This window comes from Mustela nivalis, assembly GCF_964662115.1.
Source record: "Mustela nivalis genome assembly, chromosome: 6".
Taxonomy (NCBI): domain Eukaryota; kingdom Metazoa; phylum Chordata; class Mammalia; order Carnivora; family Mustelidae; genus Mustela; species Mustela nivalis.
In genome coordinates, this window is record NC_139025.1 from 114952969 (window position 1) to 114968887 (window position 15919).

At 40.7% G+C, this 15919-nt stretch overlaps 1 protein-coding gene across 6 annotated transcripts in view; it reads left to right on the forward strand.

Moving 5' to 3' along the window:
- The window catches only part of BBS4 (Bardet-Biedl syndrome 4), a 54864-nt gene that overhangs the window by 27255 nt on the left and 11690 nt on the right, over positions 1-15919 (forward strand). For all 6 annotated transcript variants that reach the window (XM_082735777.1, XM_082735780.1, XM_082735778.1 and 3 more), the window contains 4 exons: positions 6654-6733; positions 9695-9758; positions 11655-11766; positions 13104-13176. In XM_082735777.1, the coding sequence (XP_082591903.1) occupies positions 6654-6733; positions 9695-9758; positions 11655-11766; positions 13104-13176 (329 nt within the window). The remainder of the gene's footprint in view (positions 1-6653; positions 6734-9694; positions 9759-11654; positions 11767-13103; positions 13177-15919) is intronic.

Below are 15919 nucleotides of genomic sequence, written 5' to 3' on the forward strand. Positions count from 1 at the left end.
AAGGATAAATATAATTGTTAAATTTTGATTTGAGTAAGTAAAATAGGATATGTAGTAAAACCATAATTGATTTTTTTTGGTCATAATTGATCTTTTTATATGACTTTTTCTTTCTTCCTCATCTATTTTAAGCTCACAAGAAGCAAACCAATTGGATAGGAAATAATTTAAGAATAATAACTTTTTAAAAGCCAGCTTCTGGCATTTATATAGGGTGAGTACTGACTTGGTCCTGTGTCCTCTTCCTTCTCCATCATCATTTATGAACAGAGTCGATGTTTCTGCTGATCCTGGACCTATTTGCCCTCAGATCCATTCCTCACCCTTCCCTTCTTTGCTGTGTCTTGTGAAGAGCTGACACTTGCAGACTTCTTTCCTTAACAGGCCTCTGTGTCAGCAGTTTCTGTCTGGGTTAGCAGGTGAGAGGAACTGGAAGGAGATTAGAGGGCAGGAGGAAGAACAACGTAGGGTTTTCCTCCCTTTATTTTTGCTTGGGGAAGTTGGAGGAGTGGGTGGTCTCTGGAAGCATCTCTTCTGTTGCTTCTGCCAGTCAGGCCATCTTGTTTTTAGTTTCTTCCTGGTACCTTCGGCCTTGGATACTGGTAGCAACATATTTCCTCCCCTTTTCTCTTCCAGTGGTAGATTTTTTTGCTCCCATGCTAACCTCTGATTTGCCCCACCATTCCCTGGTGGGCCTCTCATTTCTTTCATCACCCGTTCACTGCTTTGAAGTCGCTCTGTTTTAAATTCTCAAGTGGTTCTCATGTTCCCTTGTTAGACCCTGACTGATAGAAAGCTCAGATTGATAGTAATAAAAATGTCTTAAATTTACGTTTGTTTCAAGATTTGTCCTCTTTCTAAAAATTCTGGTATAGTTAACATACAGTGTTATATTAGTTTCGAGTGTACAGTATAGTGATTCAGCAGTTCCATATATTACTCAGTGCTAATCAAGGTAAGTATACTCTTAATCCCTTTACTTTTTCCCGTCCCAGCATGGTCGGTTTGCTCTCTGTAGTTAAGAGTCTGTTTTTGGTTTGTCTGTTTTCCCCCGCTTTGTTCGTTTTGATTCTTAAATTCCTCATATGAGTGAAATCATATGGTATTTGTCTTTTTCTGACTGACTTATTTCACTTAACATTATACTTTTTAGATCCATCCATGTTGCCGCAAATGGCAAGATTTCATTCTTTTTTATGGCTGAGTAATATTCTATGCACACATGTATAGACACATACACACACACACATACACACACCCCACATCTTCTTTATCAATCCATCTGTCGATGGACACTTGGACTGCTTCCATAATCTGGCTATTTTAAATACTGCAATAAACATAGGAGTGCATGTATTTTTTTGAATTCGTGTTTCCGTGTTTTGGGGGGTCAATACCTAGTAGTGGAATTATTAGATCATATGGTAATTCTGTTTTTAACTTTTTGATGAATCTCCATACTGTCTTCCACAGTGGCTGCACCAGTTTGCATTCCCACCAACAGCTCAAAAGGGTTCCTTTTTCTCCACATCCTCACCAACAATTGTTGCTTCTTGTGTTGTTGATTCTGACAGTTGTCAAGTGAGAGCTCATTGTGGTTTTGATTTGCATTTACCTGATGATGAGTGGGGTTAAGCATCTTTTCATGTATCTGTTAGCCATCTATATGTCTTTGGAAAAATGTTCATGTCTTCTGCCCATTTTTAAATTGGATTACTTTTGGGGTGTTAAGTTGTGTAAGGTCTTTATGTATTTGGATACCAATCCCTTACCAGATATGTCATTTACAAATATCTTCTTCCATTCAGTAGGTTGTCTTGTCTTCCAGTTTTGTTGGTTTCCTTTACTGTCCAGAAGCTTTTTATTTTGATGTAGTCCCAATAGTTTATTTTTACTTTTATTGCCCTTGCCTCAGGAGATTTGTTGTATCTTCCAATGTCTCAAATAATATATGGAAGTAGAAAAGTTATTATTAGTTCTGTTATAATATGAGGAAATTAGCATTTATTGAATGGCCACTTTCAGTTTTTTCATAATTTTCCACTGAAAATTATTATTATTTTTAAAGATTTTTTTTTTTTTTTTTTTTGTCAGAGAGAGAGAGCGCGCGTGAACACAGGCAGACAGAATGGCAGGCAGAGGCAGAGGGAGGAGCAGACTCCCTGCCGAGCAAGGAGCCCGATGTGGGACTCGATCCCAGGACGCTGGGATCATGACCTGAGCCGAAGGCAGCTGCTTAACCAACTGAGCCACCCAGGCGTCCCAAAGATTTTATTTATTTATTTGACAGAGATCACAAGTAGGCAGAGAGGCAGGCAGGGGAGTAGGGAAAGCAGGCTCCAGAGCAGAGAGCCCGATGTGGGGCTTAATCCCAGGACCCTGGGGATCATGACCTGAGCTGATGGCAGAGGCTTTAGCCCACTGAGCCACCAAGGCACCCCTGAAAATTATTTTTTAAAGATTTTACTTATTTATTTGAGACAAGAGATCACAGTCAGTGGGGATGGTAGAGGGAGAAGCAGATTCCTCACTGAGCAGGGAGCCTGATGTAGGACTTGATCCCAGAACCCTGGGATCATGACCTAAGCCGAAGGCAGACGCTTAACTGAGCAAGCCAGGCGCCCTCCACTGAAAGTTACTGAGGGAAAAATGGGGTCCCAGAGAAGTTAAATAATTTGCTATAGGTCCCGAGAAGGCTAGTACTGAATCAGGATGGGAATTCTACATAAAAAAACATGTGCTGTGTCTGCTCATCCTGGAAGAGATCCTTTATCAAAGAAGGCTTCATTTATGATGTACTTACAAAAGTGTTAATTGTTTTAGAAAATTTTTCAACTGAAAGTTCAAAGCACAATAACTTTCTGCTCAGCCCTCATATATCCAGGATGTTATTTCCTAGCATTAATCAAAGTGTAATATAACATTTGAGTTAGGGCCATTACTGAGAGAATTTGGCATCTAGGGCAAATTACAAGGGAGAAGGATTCTTACAGTTGTCACGTTTATTTGGTTATGTAGTTGTTTCACATAGAAGTCTAGTGTACCCTTAGAGGGGGAAGGAAAGAGGAGGGATGTCACAAAAGAGTAGAATGGGGTCAGGAGAAGAGAAGGGCCAAGGCAGTATGGTTGCCAGGTTGCCAGCCTTCCACCCACACTGCCTTGGTGATGACGAAAGGGCAGTGTGGGAACTGGAGATACGGATGAAGTTTTTGTACAATAGCTGAAAGACATCACCTTGTCTTCGTCTCATCAGCTGGCCCTCTGATCTCTGTGGTAATAGAGGCTCCTGAAGTGTAGCATCAGAGATGACCACAATTCTTCACTGTAAAATAGAGGAGGCTCGACTTTGCCTTTATTGTGCCTTTTTTTTAGAGGATCTTTTGTGTAGGTAATTCTCATAATACTTGTGAAAACATGTAGAAACTAGTACTCCTGTTTGTAGGGAATTGGAGTGGGCAATGATTTGGAATACAAGAAATTCAATTCACACATTTACAGGTAAATTCTAACTATAGACTCAAGATTCTGAGGCATCCAGAATTCCCTCATCTTTGAAAAATAACTAATAATACAGATAATAAAAATAGAACAACAGTTCAAACTTGTAGGACTTACTGTGTGCCAGAAATTGAACCTCTGTATATTGTCTTTCAATCTTCCCAACTCTGTGAGAGTATTATATTCCTTGACCCTCCTACTTAAAGATGTAACCTCTTACTCTGTACTCCTTGTCCCACTTCTCTTGCTTTTTTTCCATAGAAAAATATCACTCATATATATTATCTGTCCCTTCCGCTAGCACTCTCTGATTTCCCCCCAAATCTGTCCCCACCGATTTAAGGCAGGAGGTCAGCTTTGTTCACTTTTGTATCCCCAGTGCCTAGAACAGTACCTGGCACATGGTAGATACTCAGTGAATATTTGTTGAATGAATGAATGACTCTCTGTTTTATAGATGGGTTAACTGTATATTTCCCAAGATCATACAATAATAGGACAGTTATGGGGCACTAAAATGATTTCTAAAATCTCTGATGAAGGTAAAATTCTCTTAGCATTTAGACAAACTCTGTCTCCAGGAGTGTGAAATGACCGTTAAGACTTTGGATTTGATGATGCCTTCCCTTCTTCTAATCTCTAGGTCTTCCTTGAGCCTTTGGGCTCAAGCTGCCCTGCAAATTGAATATTTTTTTCTCCATTTTTCATCCAGGAAACGGAGAAAATTACTCATCTGTCATTGTGAGATTTTAATAGTAGCAAAACTCAGATTTGCTTTTTATGAATTTTTTCTACAGCTGAAACCTATAGAAGTAGTGATACTTCATGATATTTTGAACTCAGAGATATCAGTGTCTCCTACTCTTGCTCTTCAGAGGGTAGGTGACAGAGTGGTAGGCTGTACAAATAAGACTTAGCCCTAGATGACTCACTGAGCCACTAATCCCGGAACTACACTTACAGTGTAGCTCTCTACCCACTTTACATGCGTGTGTGCGCGCACACACCCCTTCACCCACACCCACCTCTAAGCTTAGTGATTTGTATGGCCTTTAATAGGAAATTTAATTCCAGAAGTGGTCAGGTGGAATGTAAATGGCTTAAGATCTGTTGACTGATGGGGCTTAAGGAAAGAGAAGGAAGGAAACAAAAGTCATCGAAGATCCTCAGATAGGTCCTTGCTGACTAGCAAGGTCCCACCCTGAGTATGGGTTACTGGAAGATGAGTCTGCTACTTAACATTTTGCCTTTTTTCCCTTCCTTCTGGCATAGAAAACCATAGCCGTACTTTCTTGTCATAATTTTATCTTATAAATTCCATTGATATTCCCTACTGTGTTCTGGCTCCACTGACTCTGGGTCACAGTAAGGCTTTTTTTCCTTCCTGTCATTTTATGGACCTATAAGTCTTAGGTTTTCCATTAATGTATCTTCTAAGGTTATGAAACAAATGATTGCAAATAATTAGAAATCATTTCCATCATGTTTCCCGCTATATTCTTTCTTTTACATTTTTGAGAGAGAGTATTTCAAATATGTATTAAAGTGCATAGAAAAACATGAACCTCCATGTACTGACTGGCCAGATTTAATAAATAAAAACATTTAGTCACATATCCTTTAGTGATTTTTATTTTTTTGATAAATTAAAGCATTAAAGAACTAAGGTCTTCCCCCACCCCTTTTTTAAGAGTGGGTTGTGGAGGGGCAGAGGGAGAGAGAGACTTTTTTTTTTTTTTGAAGATTTTATTTATTTACTTGACAGAGAGAGTGAGGGAGGGAACACAAGCTGGGAGATTGGAAGAGGGAGAAGTAGACTCCCTGAGGAGCATGGAGCCCAATGCGGAGCTTGATCCCAGGACCCTGGGACCATGACCTGAGCTGAAGGCAGACGCTAAATGACTGAGCCACCCAGGTGCCCTGAGAGAGACTCTTAAGCAGGTTCCACTCTTAGTGTGGAGCCGGATGTGGAGCTGGATCCCATGACCCTGAGATCATGACTTGAGCCAAAATCAAGAGTCAGGTGCTTAACCAGCTGAGCCATGCAGGTGCCCCTGAAGTCTCCTTTTTAAAACTTTCCTGCCTCCCCCTTCCTCACCACTGTTCTGAGTTTGGTGTGAATCCTTCTCTCTCTCTCTTTTTTTCTCCACAGAAAAGTAATTTCTTAATAAATTTTTTTAAAAGATTTTATTTCTGGGCGCCTGGGTGGCTCAGTGGGTTAAGACCTCTGCCTTCAGCTCAGGTCATGATCCCAGGGTCCTGGGATCGAGCCCTGCCTCGGGCTTTCTGCTCAGCGGAGAGCCTGCTTTCTCCTTTCTCTCTCTGCCTTCCTCTCTGCCCACTTGTGATTTCTGTCTGTCAAATAAATAAATAAAAATCTTAAAAAAAAGATTTTATTTCTTTATTTATATATAGAGAGAGAGCACAAGTAGAGTGGCAGGCAGAGGGGGAGGGAGAAGCAGGCTCCCCGCTGAGCAGGGAGCCTGATGAGGGTCTCGATCCCAGGACACTGAGATCATGACCCAAGCCGAAAAACAGCCTCTTAACTGACTGAGCCACCCAGGCGCCTCTCTTAATGAATTTTTACCCATATTTTTAAACTTTTGAATTCAAAGGGATAGTAACTTATTTTAGGGTTTATCATAAATCGTTTTCAGTGACTCCAATAGATTTTTTGTCATTGTTGCCTTCTCATTCCTGGGCAGCAGTGTATAATATTTTACCTTCTATTGCTAGGACTGTGTTTAACTATTTTTGGTCCTCTGATCTATCAGATAGGACATTAGATGTTGGTAATATTCCTGAAATACGCTTTAGAGAGTCATCTTATTCACCTTCAATAACCAGGGAGAGAGAAAGCAAGAAGAGACAAAAGATGATTTTATTTTTCTCAGGCCAAGTTGTGATCTGAGAAACTGATGTCAAGCCACAAAAACTGACGAGAAGCATATATTCAATGTGTAATAGTAGGACAAGTATCTTGTAGTTTAAAAATCTACACATTTATATGTGTATTTCGATGATATTCTTGTGGCAGCAGCATGAAGGATTTAATGTGATCCTGCAGTATGTCTCTAGTTACATGTGAGCACAATGCTTAAGGGGAAAATCTAATAACGATTGTGGTGTTTGTTTTGTTAAAATATGCTGCCCAGGTCAAGAGTTTCCAATTTTGGAGAAGCAGAACTGGTTAATACATCTCCACTATATCCGGAAGGATTACGAAGCATGCAAGGTGAGTGAGTATAACCATAGAGCCGTGAGAGGCAGGCCGAACTACCAATGTTTAGTACCAGCATGAATCTTAAAAGGTTTCTTTCTTTCGTTCTGTGATATTGTCCCTTTATTGTTTCCCTTCTCCTTTTTCCATTTCCTAATTTTGGCTTCTCTTCCCCTTTATTTCTTAAGAGCTGGGGATGGTCCTAGGTCCCATCCTTAACCCCTTTTTCTGCGCATTTCGTACATTTGCTCTGGTCTTCAGACCAAGCTGATGCCTACTGGCGCTTCACAGGCGTTTCAGGTTTAGCTTTTCTGTAGTTGAATTAATCTACTTTCCTCCAGACCTATTCCTTCTCTTGTACGCTGTTGCAGGGATAGGTGCCTTCATTCATCCATCTGTCTGTCAGAATCCCCTGACCCATTTTCCCTAATGTATTATAAATAATCATTACATTCTGGAGATCCTTGTCTATTATCTCTTGAAATTGTCCACTTTCTTCTCTCTCTAGGCCTTAGTTAATTTCCATCATTTTCTGTTTAAATCACTGTAAGAATCCTTATACTAATCTTGCCTCCTTTCCATCTGTTTTCAACAGTGCTCCAAAAATGACTTTTCTATAAAGCAAGTAGAATCAGGTTACTTCCTGCTTAAAACTTACCAAGATTCTCCCATTGCTCTCAACTTTTTTAGCATGGCATTTGAATCCTTTTTCTCCCTGACACTCTTAGCCACCCAGCTTCTCCTCCAATCCCTGCCAACACAGGATTTTAAAACTGTTGACTCCAGAAGGCTTTCCTTGATTCTCTTAAGTTAGACTCAAGAGTTCTTTGAACTCTTAGCTCATCCTGGGCTTAGCCTGTCACAGGAGGAAGAGAGAGCCTATATTTTGATATCAGACAGCCCCTGGCATCTACAGTGATGCCTGGAACTCTTTTCATATTTTCTTTAGCTTGCCTAGATTCTAGATGAGGGTTGGCAAGCTTTTCTGTAAGGAGCCAGATGGTAAATATTTTGGGCTTGTAGGCCACAGTCTCTGTTTCATATTCTTCATCTTCTCTTCTTTTTTTTTTTTTTATAACCCTTTAAAAATATGCAAACTACTCTTAGTTTGAGAGCTTTACAAAAACAGACTGTGTGTCCTAGATTTGGCCTCTGGGCCATAGTTTGCTGACCCCTGTTCTATAATAAGTAAACACAAGAGAGTTGAGATTTCAAAAAAATTCCAGACAAACATTATTAGTAGTTATTTGTATTCTATAGATTTCTTACATATCTCTTTGCTATGTCTACCTTTTCTTTTCTTTTTTTTTTTAATTTTTAATTTAAATTCAGTTTAGTTAACATATACTGTATTATTAGTTTCAGGGGTAGAATTTAGTGATTCATGAGTTGCATATAACACTCAGTGCTCATTATATCAAGTGCCCTCCTTAATTCCCATCACCCAGTTATCCCATCCCCCACCCAGCTCTCCTCAGCTTTCCTACAGTTAAGAATCTTACGGTTTGCCTCCCTCTCTGTTTTCATCTTACTTTTTTTTCCCTTTTCCCTGTGTTCATCTGTTTTCTTTTCCTTTTTTTTTTTTTTAAGATTTTATTTATTTATTTGAGAGAGAGAGCACAAGAGGTGGGGAGGGGCAGAGGGAGAGGAAAAAGCAGACTCCCCACTGAGCAGGAAGCCCAATGCGGGGCTTGATCCCAGGACCCTGGATGATGATCTGAGCTGAAGGCAAACATCCAACTGACTGAGCCACCCAGTTGCCTCATCTGTTTTGTTTCTTAAATTCTACATATAAGTGAAATCATATGGTATTTGTCTTTCTTTGACTTTTTTTGTGTGGCATAATACCCTGTAGTTCCATCCACAACGTTGCAAATGGCCAGATTTCATTCTTTTTGATGACGGAGTAATATTCTTTTTTTTTTTTTTTTAAAGATTTTATTTATTTATTTGACAGAGAGAGATCACAAGTAGGCAGAGAGGCAGGCAGAGAGAGAGAGAGGAGGAAGCAGGCTCCCTGCCGAGCAGAGAGCCCGATGCGGGATTCGATCCCAGGACTCTGAGATCATAACCTGAGCCGAAGGCAGCGGCTTAACCCACTGAGCCACCCAGGCGCCCGATGGAGTAATATTCTATTGTGTATATACCCCACGTCTTTTGTAATCATTCATCTGTCAGGGGACATCGGAGCTCTTTCCATAGTTTGGCTGTTATGGACATTGCTGCTATAAACAGTGGGGTGCAGGTGCCCCTTGGAATCATGTTTTGTATCCTTTGGATAAATACCTAGAAGTGCAATTGCTGGGTGGTAGGGTAGCTCTATTTTTAACTCTTTGAGGAACCTCCATTTTGTCTTCCACAGTGGCTGCATCAGTTTGCATTCCCAACAATGTAAGAGGGCTCCCCTTTCTCCACATGCTCACCAACCCCTATTGTTTACTAACTTGTTAATTTTAGCCATTCTTTCTGGTGTGAGCTGGTATCTCATTGTGGTTTTGATTTGTATTTCTCTGATGCCCAGTGAGGTAGAGCATCTTTTCATGTGTCCGTTGACCATTTAGATGTCTTCTTTGGAGAAATGTCTGTTCATGTCTTCTGCCAATTTCTTGACTGGACTTTTGTGTTTTGGGTGTTGAGTTTGGTAAGTTCTTAATAGATGTTGGATACCAGCCCTTTATCTGATATTTGTAAATATCTTCTCCCATACTATGGGTTGCCTTTTAGTTTTGTCGACCGTTTCATTTGCTGTGCAAAAGCTTTTTTATCTTAATGAAGCCCCAGTAGTTCATTTTTGCTTTTGTTTCCCTTGCCTTTGGAGGCGAGGGAAGTTGCTGTGGCTGATGTCAAAGAGGTTGCTGCCTCTGTTCTCCTCTAGGATTTTGATAGATTCCTGTCTTACAGCCTATACCTACCTTTTCTTAAAAACACCTCAAGACTCTGAACTACTACTCAGAAGTATTTTTCTTCCTCTTTCAGGCTGTTATCAAAGAGCAGCTTCAGGAGACTCAGGGCTTATGTGAATATGCTATCTATGTCCAAGGTAAGACATATATTTCTTCTCTTCTTGATAGAGAAATGCATACTTTGCCTAGGTTCTGAAAGAAGAGCAAACTACCTATGAACACTTCAAAGTCAAATGTTCTACAAAGGTCTTATTCAATATTATGTTGTTTGAAATCAGAACATAATTCTTATATGGGATTTGACCTCAGAAATGACTGTTTTTTTGTTTTTTGCTGCTGTCCTTCCCCCTATTCTCTAATGTCCAGCTAGTGTTTTCAGAGTAGGTGTTAGGGTCCCTGCCTCAGGCAGCAGCTTCAAGTCCAGAAGGGACTTCTGGAAGTTCTCCTTATGGTCAGGCTAAAAATTAGGTAAAAATGCTGAGGAAAAAATGATGAGGAAAGGCCTGAGGATTTTTTTTTTTTTTTGAAGAATAGAAAATATTTATTAAAACTTGTGTTCTAGGTATTCTACTGAGGCTCTTATGAATGGCCTTGTGCAGTTTTCTCAGTAAACCCTCAGAATGGCTGGTTACATTAGCATGTTATAGCTGAGACATAGAGATTAAGGGGAGTTAAGTCACTTAGCTAAAGGTTGCACAGCTTTTTTTTTTTTTTAATTAAATTAATTAATTTTCAGCATAACAGTATTCATTGTTTTTTCACCACACCCAGTGCTCCATGTAATCCGTGCCCTCTATAATACCCACCACCTGGTACCCCAACCTCCCACCCCCCCTGCCACTTCAAACCCCTCAGATTGTTTTTCAGAGTCCATAGTCTCTCATGGTTCACCTCCCCTTCCAATTTCCCTCAACTCCCTTCTCCTCTCCATCTCCCAGTGTCCTCCATGCTATTTGTTATGCTCTACAAATAAGTGAAACCGTATGATAATTGACTCTCTCTGCTTGACTTATTTCACTCAGCATAATCTCTTCGAGTCCCGTCCATGTTGCTACAAAAGTTGGGTATTCATCCTTTCTGATGGAGGCATAATACTCCATAGTGTATATGGACCACATCTTCCTTATCCATTCGTCCGTTGAAGGGCATCTTGGTTCTTTCCATAGTTTGGCTTGAGGATTTTTTATAAGGGTCTTAGGATGAAGGGAAAAGGCCTAGAGGTATAGAGGGTAAGGCAGAGAACAGATGAAATTTATCAGAAACCGAATATAGCAGCCACTGACTGAAATTTTACTCTATAGCATCTTCAGTTTTCCTAGGAACTCCCCTTTTGATTCTTTGGTGTGATGAATGATTTTGTTTACCACTCACTGGATTGGCAGCCTTAAGATTAACCTATGGTTTTCTGACGTAATTGGTAAGATATTGACACATCTAGGACATCATGGCAAAAAAAAAATCTCTTTTATTTCCAGTAGTACAAGTTTCAGACTCTCAGCACCTCATAATACTTAAACATATAAATTCTTTCAAAAATTTAAGCCTGGGAAAAATTACTGATTCAGAGTGGTTGCTATACTGAAACCAAGTCTAACATACTAGTGCATTCACAGCCAGAATCTCCCTGATTGCACTTGCCCTGTTTGGGTATACTCTGGAAATCGATAGACGGAAGTCTGAATTATCATGATAGAGTGTTTGATGGGGAAGCCAAGGAATGTCCTTAGTATGAAGAATTTGTAGGATAATTTGCAAGGCACCTCATTATCTGCATGGTGGATAATGAGAATGGAGGAGCAGGTAGGTTTGAGATATCTTATTTAAAAAAAAAGTTTTAGATTGTCAACCACTTTGCTATTTGTTTCAGCCTACCTGAGGGTATAGGGTTTAGGCCTATCTGATTGTGTTAAACTAAACAAAGGATTTCTTTGGTATGTTTTTTTAATTCCCTCTTCTCCAATTTTTCTGATACCAGACTCTTTTCTCCCCAGAATATGATGGTTTTTGTGTGTGTGTTTTCTGTCTCTTGGCAGCATTAATATTTCGCTTGGAAGGAAACATCCAAGAATCTCTAGAACTCTTTCAGACGTGTGCTGTTCTCAGCCCTCAGTGTGCCGATAACCTCAAGCAGGTGGCCAGATCTTTGTGAGTATTTGCTGCCAGCAAGCCCCGGCGCAGTCACAGAGAACACTGTAGAGTGCGTTCCCAGGCAGGGGCTGCTTCTGGCCGCCTGAGCAGCTTGATGCAGAGAGGGAGAATTGTTCAATAGGGAGACTAGGATCCACTTTAAGAGCGGACTGATTTTGAAATTTGAGAAGATGAGTTAACAATGAGTATTTCAAACATTGTATGGTGTAGTGTGATGATGGGGGAAGACTGATACTGTTTATCGTACAAGTGGTGACATCTTGTTCCTTCAGTCCCCTTATGCTGCTGGCATCCGTAGCATTTTTTGCATCTGCTGTTCCAACACAGTAGTGTTGTATATAGTATACAGCATTATTATATAAAGTATTTATTATGTATATTATTATACAGTAGTATAATACTTGACATAGTGTTTGTGAGTGGATGCCCTGACAGCTCCTGGATGCAAGCAAACTCCAGTCTTCATAAGCTGTTAGGTATACTGGTAGTTTTTCTTTCTTTCTTTCTTTCTTTTTTTTTTTTTTTTTTAAATATTTTTAAATTTATTTAACAGACAGAGATCACAAGTAGGTGGAGAGGCAGGCAGAGAGAGAGGGGGAAGCAGGCTCCCCGTCGGGCAGAGAGCCCGATGTGGGGCTCGATCCCAAGACCCTGCGATCATGGCCCGATCCACAGAGGCTTAACCCACTGAGCCACCCAGGTGCCCCTACTGGTAGTTTTTCAATTCTGGAGCCATAAGGTGTCCCATGGGGTTCCCACCCCAACTTTCTTACCTACTGTCATTCATCCTTGCACTGTCTTTGTGTAGAGGCCCAGATTGCCTTTCCTCTCTTTAGAATTGTGATCAATATCAAGGCAAAAGATTTAGTCTTGGAAGGGAAGGGGATGTCCCTTAAGTAGATGGTGGTGATGAATGCTGGCAGTCCTTGCTTAACTGGTATATATACTTTAGCTTCTTTCTTTTTTATTCTATGTTGGTGGTACATTACAGAAAATAAATTACATAAGACTTTCACTAAAATTGGTGTAGAGACCAAGAGCCTGGGACAGCAGTCAGTGCAGCTTCTACCAAAAGAGCTTCTGTTATTGACATATGCCAGCCTCATTGGCCAGAATAGCACAGCCAGCTAAAAGGAAAGAGGCTTGCAGAATTCTCTCCTGGTTGGAACATAATGAGGGACTAGTGGAGTTAGTCCTGTATTATTAGTCCTAGGTAATAGGGAAGAGGCTTGCAGAATTCTCCGCAAGGCTGGAATATAAACCAAAGGAGAGACTAGTGGAGTTAGTCCTGTAAAAGCTTCAAGTTAATTCCAAAAAATGTATCTCTTCCACAGATTTCTTTTGGGAAAACATAAAGCTGCCACTGAAGTCTATAATGAAGCAGCTAAACTTAACCAGAAAGATTGGGTAAGTGGAGAACTTGAATGTCTTTGTCATCAGTGGTGTGCTAATGGTTCCGCTTGTCATAGGCTGTCTTTTGTTACTGTTACTAAATACCTACATGCCTGAAATACCTTTATTTTATCCTCACACTTGACTGATGGTTTAACTAAACGTAAGATCAAAAATCATGTTGCCTCATAACTTAGCAGACATTGCTACTTGATTTTATGGCAGTCTCTTACCAGTCTGATTCTTGTTGATAACTCCACTTTCCTCTCTAGAAGCTTCAAGGATTTTCTCTTTATCATTGGAGTTCTGAGTGGTCTAGAAGTGTTTCTTTTCTTTTTTTTCCCCCTTATCTCTGGACCCAGTTGGCTTTTCTCTAAGGATCTTTGCCCCCTTTGGGGTCAGGGAAATTTTGAGTAGTTCTTTGATTTTTTTTTTTCCTTCTCCTCCATTATCTGTCTGTATCAGCAATAAAAATTTTTACTAATCATTGGCTTTACCAATTAGGGGTTTATTTTTTCTCATGAAACAGATCCAAGTGAGTAGTTGCTTGGTGGTCCAAGGATGTCAGGGCTGCAGCTTTTTCTTCATGGTCACAAGGTGTCTGCTGCAGTGCTAAGATCACATCATCATTCCAGGCAGGGAGAAAAAGGAAGCAACAAGGAGACAAAGACATGTCCTGTATTAGGAACGTATAGCTTTCCCAGAATTCCCCAACAGACTGCCACTTGTGTGATGGCACAAGTGACCCCTTTAAGGAGGGCTGGGAAGTGTAGTTTTTACATTGGACACACTGACACTGTAAACAAAGTTCAGGTCTTATAGGAAGGACAGTAAGGAGAGTGCATATTAAGCAGCGGCAGGTGCCACACTGTTTCCCCCTGTATTCAGTGTGTTCTGTACTTGTTCCCTGTGGCTCTTGGATTGCACGTGTTCTCCCTCATTGTCTTTTTGCTGTACCTTCAAGGACATAGTCTCTCCATGTCTCTGACTCTTGAAGTTTTGTTCTGTCTTCCAGCGTTATCTTTTCCTTCCTCTCTTTGTTTTGGTTCTTCTTTCTCAGGCTGTTGGTTTCCACCCCCCCCCACCCAAGTAGCTGAGGACTCTTGGAAAGACCGATCTGTGTGTGAAGGATTTGATTGGTTAGTATGAAGAGTGAGCATGGAGTTCCCTACAGTTCTTATGGCACTATTACTTTTGAGAAGTTTTAATTTGTTGGTCACTTCTGTAGGTCTGAAGACAGGGAAGCCACCAAGTACTTTATGGCTAAAGGCCAAAGTGAAGCCACAGTTAAGGGAAAATTCATTTACTCTTTCATTCATTTAGTCATTCTTCCAACAAATGAGCGTCTGCTACATGATAGGCACTGGGCTATGCCTTAGAGATGCAAAGATGGATTGGTGGATTATGGGATAATCACCTAGAACAGGAAATACAGGAAGGAAGAGAAGGCAGTTTTGGGAGAGGAGGATGATAGCCAGTCAGAGCTAAATCCTGTCTGTAAGATTATGGACATAAGTTTTAGCGTCTGGTAGGATATCTAAATTGAGATGTGTCCAGTGTATGCCTGGATACAGAATCTGAAACTCAAGTGTTCCGGGCTAGAGATATACATTTTGGAGTCAACAATATAAAGGTGATGACTGGGGCACCTGGGAGGCTCAGTTGTTACGCTTCTGCCTTTGGCTCAGGTCATGACCCCTGGGTCATGGGACTGAGCCCTGAATCGGGCTCTGTCCATACGATGATCCAATCCATACTCCCATCTTCCCCACTTCACAAAATACCAGCAGAACATCCACAAACGTTTCAGTATGTATTTCTAAGGGATAAGGTCTTTTCTTTTTTTTTTTTTTTTTAAAGGAACAGAGTGATGAATCCATGGTGATTCTGTCTACCTTTATGTATAGTTAAAATTCTCCTGAAGATTTAGACCTAAAAAAGGACAAAGTATCCTAGTACTAATACTTTGTCTTAAGTTAGGCAAACTACTTAACCTCTCTGACCTTCAGTTTTCTTACCTCTCATATCAGAGTCGTTATACCTGTGTTTCAGGTTTGCTGGGGAAATTAAAGTAATAATATGTGAAAACCATCTGGCACAGAGCCTGATGTGAAGTAGGTACTCCATCAATGATCCCTATTTTGTTGTTATTTTAGGGGACTTAGAACACATTGTAAACCATTTGTCTCTGAGCCCTGGGGTCTGTGTTTCTTCCGACAGGGACACTTCTGGGTCTAAATGTGCTTCCACACCTCTCCACTACTACTAAGAAGTCTTCACTGCTTCCTACTTTCCTCACCTTGCTTCCCCCTTTCTCTGAAGCTACTGCAGATAAAGGGAGATTCAGTACAAGGGAACTTAAGAGACTCTGTATAACTCAAGGTCAGGACATGCAGGCTTATCTTTCAGGGAACTGGACCTGGACAGCTGTCACTCACCAGCTACTCTGCATTTCTGCTTGTTTTTCTTTCTGTAGGTCAGCATCTGGCAAACTTTCTGTAAAGGGTCTAATGAATATTTTAAGTGTTGTGGCTTCATATAGTCTCTGTTGCAGCTACTTTAAAGCCCTAGCGTGAAAGTTCTGTAGGCAATGTGTAACAAGTGGTTGTGGCTGTGCTCCAGTAAATCTTCATTTATAAGAAAAGAAGAGGATGGATTTGGCCCGTGGGCCAACGTTTGAAGACTTCAGCAGACTGGCTCCAATGACATGTATTCTGCCTCAGCGGCCTCCAGAGGTGGTGTCAGTTCCCGAGCCCAC